This window comes from Balaenoptera acutorostrata, chromosome 6, assembly GCF_949987535.1.
Source record: "Balaenoptera acutorostrata chromosome 6, mBalAcu1.1, whole genome shotgun sequence".
Classification (NCBI taxonomy): Eukaryota; Metazoa; Chordata; class Mammalia; order Artiodactyla; family Balaenopteridae; genus Balaenoptera; species Balaenoptera acutorostrata.
This window is the reverse complement of record NC_080069.1, coordinates 36,006,829-36,011,068: the sequence shown is the minus strand read 5'-3', so window position 1 is coordinate 36,011,068 and position 4,240 is coordinate 36,006,829. Positions and strand designations below refer to the sequence as shown.

The 4,240-nt window shown below is 42.9% G+C and overlaps 1 protein-coding gene across 10 annotated transcripts in view; it reads right to left on the bottom strand.

Annotated features, from left to right (window-relative positions):
• The window catches only part of ZNF510 (zinc finger protein 510), a 23,237-nt gene extending 19,521 nt beyond the window's left edge, over positions 1–3,716 (bottom strand). For 2 of the 10 annotated variants that reach the window (XM_057548042.1, XM_028165147.2), the window contains exons 1-3: positions 3,549–3,709; positions 1,879–2,150; positions 1,005–1,063 (exon numbers count right to left, since the gene is read on the bottom strand). In XM_057548042.1, the coding sequence (XP_057404025.1) occupies positions 1,005–1,063; positions 1,879–1,948 (129 nt within the window). In that variant the 5' untranslated portion in view covers positions 1,949–2,150; positions 3,549–3,709. Of the gene's footprint in view, positions 1–495; positions 567–1,004; positions 1,064–1,878; positions 2,151–2,977; positions 3,052–3,548 lie in introns of those variants that run through there. The other 8 variants (XM_057548044.1, XM_057548043.1, XM_057548038.1 and 5 more) reach the window with 7 other exon arrangements.
• Positions 3,717–4,240: the final 524 nt, after the last annotated feature.

Here is a 4,240-nt window from a genome sequence, read left to right as displayed (position 1 = left end):
GCAAATACATCATTGTTAAAACCAGAAATGGGATGAAATGAGTCAAGAAGAATAGTTAGAAAAATAGTGAGAAGGAATAGAAACTTGTGGAGGAGACATGTGAAAGGGCAGGAGAAGGAAGATGACTCCATGAAAGAAACAAGAGGCAGGACAGTGGCAGAGGAGGGTGTCACACACACTAATGCAGGAGACCTTCCAGAGACACAGAGAGGGGGGAGTCAGGCACTGAGACAGGTCTAGTGAGGTAAGGACTACACAAGACCCATTAGATTTGACTGTAATTAGGTCACTGGTGAGTGCAGGTCACAGGCATATGAAGAGAGACACCAAGGCTTCATGCAGTGGACTGAAGTATGAATGGAAAGTGTGGTAACATTTGCCAAAGAACAGGACTTTAAACTGTCTGCTAAACAACTTGTTTATGACAGGTACTTGAGAGGAATATTTATGGAGAGCTATTTTTAAGGACATGAACATACAGCCATTCATACTGACCTCTAGTTAGTCTAAGAATTATCCCTGGATCCAACAGGATAACTCAACTTCTGTTTTACTTATCCGAACACCTGTGTTAACAAAAGCCCTGCTTTGGCAATATGCCCTTTACTTTCAGTGGAATTCTTTTCAGGGTTGTCATTGGAAAGATCTGCACTATCACCTAGATGAAGACCAACAAAGACATTTCTCCTGACTTTGATGACTTTAAATTCCATGAGGAATGTCTGGTTTAAGCTTCTCATCAACGCAATTCTTTAAACAAATATTGTCTGTCTAACTCTCTGCCATGGCTATCAGAAAGGTCAGAAGAAATATGAAGCTGCACTTTGGAAAATCTGTAATATCAGAGGACCTTTATCTATCCACATGACAACTCTGCTGTGCTATTCATCTGCTTTTCTATTATCTTCCTTGAATAATTCTGATCTGTTTCTATATCTACTTTGCCATGTTAATTAACCATCTATACAATCCATTATAAAAAAAGGTGTTAATGAACAACTCACCTGAGATATGTTCATTTTCTGCTGCTCCTGGGAGAATGCAGAGAACTGTGAAGAATAAGCTGGGGGTAAAGAAAAGAGGGATGGAGTCAGGAAAGGTCTGGTGAGCTTCTGTATTCACTTGCCTAATCTCATCACACCAGTTGGGAAAAAAGTCTCTCTATGGAAAAATGTTCTGTTGATCCTTGAGGAGCAGGAAGCACCACATAGAGACAGCACTCCCTGAATATGTACATTTCTGATATGATCATGTGGATATAACCCTACTGTTTTTCACTGGGTGACTGTAAATTATTTTCCTATTGATTTAAAAAAACGTATGTCCTCTCTGACTAATTCACAAAAAACTAAAACAGAGGATTAATATTAATATCTTTTTACACCTTGAGTTAGAAAATCAACAGAAAACTCTGAACAAAAAGATAATGACAAAATATTTTTAAATCTTTTTGTTCTAATTTGTTGCAATTTCTCAAAAAGACTTTTGATAAGACATGTGACTTACCTGTGACAGAATGAACAGTGCTGTGCTTTGAACAGCACTGAGCTTTGCTCCTAGCTCTGTCCTGGGTGACCAGGGGAAATACATCTCAAGCTCAGTATTTTGTTTTAAGGTTTTAAGAGTCAGAAGTAGAAATCTTTTCCTATATTATCATTTTGTGATTCTATATGTTCAGGATAAAGGAAGCCACAGTCTACCTCTAGACGCCATGTGTGATGAACATGGCGTGAGAGTGGCTCAGAATCTGGAAAGAATGAGAGAAGAATGAAGAAAGTGGGGGGTTATTTAAGGACTGAAGACAGAATTTCCTTGACTCTGGCTGTGGCTTTACCTGTGCAGTCTATCAGTCACCCATCCCTATCCACCCCTGCTCACCACCTTCTGCAAGCTGATCCACAGTTTCCATGGTCACACAGTCTGTGATGGTTTCTGGATGTGGTGACATCACCAAGTCTGGCTCTCTCTGCACAAGGTGATTAAGACCTAGTTCTTAATCACCTTGGAGCGAATCACAACCTGCTCCGTTCTGGGTTTTTTGGCATCTGTTCTGAAGCTCTGATGAGGGTGGTCCCTCTGAGATGGGACTCCTGTCCCCGCCTTTCTGCCACAAAAGAACTGCTTTGTTCCAGAGATGCTGAGACTTACGCCTAGGAAACAAATGCATTTTAGTTGAAACTTTCATATAGAGCAGTGTTTCTCAACTTCAGCACTAATGATATTGTGGGCTGGATAACTCTTTGTCATGGGGGTGAGGGGTGCTGTCCTGTGCATTGTAGGATGTCAAGCAGCATTTCTGGCTTCTACCCACCAGGTGCCAGTAGCACTTCTCCCAGTTGTGACAATCAAAAGTGTCTCTGGACATTTCCAAAGGTCCTCTGGGGAGCAAAATCACCCTGGTTGGGAACCACTGGTGCAGGGCCTTAAACTTGATTCTCCTGGAATTCATTAGAACTGTTTTATCCATTATGGTAGCCACTAGCCACATCCCACTATCGAGCACTTGAAATGTGGCTCCTGCCACATGTTGAAGTAACATTTTTGATATATTGAGACAGACACAATGTGTTCTTACAATTAATTTCACTTGTTTCTTTTTAGTTTCTAGCGTGGCTATTAGAACATTTAAAATTACATACGTGGCACACCTTCTCTTTCTATTGGACAGCACCGCATTAGAACATCAGACTGTGCTTTCTGAAGACAGAGACAGCCTGGACAGTGCAGAAGTTTCCAGGAGCCTTAGTCTTAACCCAGAGGCTCTGGAAACATTCCACAAATCCCAGAGTAAACACACCTGTCACAGAGTGAGATTCAGTTCACACTGACTTTACAATCACAGTCCTGGGGATTTGGGGACAAGTCACTCTGCTAGTGCTGTGATAGCTGCAACACTGGGTTTTGGGTAGGCAGGATATTAGGAACAGCTTGAATTTGGGAGGAAAGTATACCTTTTTTTACATCCTAGCTTCCTCACCTTTGTGACCTTGGGTCTGTTATTCCAGTTCTCTGAGACCACTTTCTTCTTCTTTTTTAATGATAGAGTTATACCTATAAATAGGGTGGCTGTGAGGATTAAATACTAAATGAAAAGAACAAAGTGTCTCCTAACTATGATGCGAGCCAACATTATATGTTGGCTTATTAACTACTACTTATTAGTGCTTATTAATAGCCTAGCACTTGGCTGAATGCTTTACCGGTGAAGATTTATCTCTCTGAACAACGCCACGAAACAGTTATTAATAATCTTATTTTTAGGTGAGAAACCTGACTTACGCCCAAGTAACAGAGAAGGAATTTACTCGATCTGTTTGGCTCCTAAGCTCGGGAGCTCAACGCAGACCCACCGCCCGTGCGCGCTTCGTGGCAGGTTCACGGTCAATATTATAAACGTGCATTGCCCTTCCACTGCTGGCAAGGGACTTCTCCGGGTCCGGCTGCGGTCAGCTCCCACACCCGTGCCGCACCGAGCATTTCTGACCAGCACTCAGCCCCACCTACGGCCCCGGAGCCCGCCCCCATTCACCTTTCCCAGGTTTACCCACCGGCCGGGCTCGGAGACAGGCGGTGGGAGTCCCACGTTGGGGCACAAGGGGTTTCCGGGACTTGCTGTTCCTGGACCCTGGGCACAAGCCTACCCTTCCAAGCTGGATGTCCAGACCTAAAACGTCCTCACCTCACGCGCAAAGCCTCCGCGCCCGCCAGTCGGGAAAGGGCGGAAGTAGAAAAGTTGGGTTGCCTTTTCTACTGCCCAGGACATCCGTTCCCAGAATGCTGCGCGATAACCGGCAACGTTCAAGACTACGTTTCCCATAAGCACTGCAATCACTCGCAAATTTTGGGGGTGGGTGTGGGTGTGTGTGTAGAGGGGGTGGGAGTTAGGGAGCAATAAGATATTGTTAACAGTCTGTACTGATGAATGGCGCTCAAATTCTACCAAAGCCCCAGAGGTTATGGGTTAAACTCTGATAGTACAGCAAATCCAGTGTGTGGTCCTCGATCAGTGATCCTCTTTGAAGAAAACAGGCCGTTTGGGAACAACTGTGGAAATTTGTATATGGACAGGATATTGGAAACATTAAGGGAAGTTATCATTACCTTTGTTAATTGTTATAATATTGGGATTATGTAAGTTTACTTTTTTTTTTAGAAATGCATGTTAAAGTACTTAGCATTGTATTATATATTTGTAATAAAAAATAACTAGAAAAGGCAAATATAGTAAAATGTTGAGAAT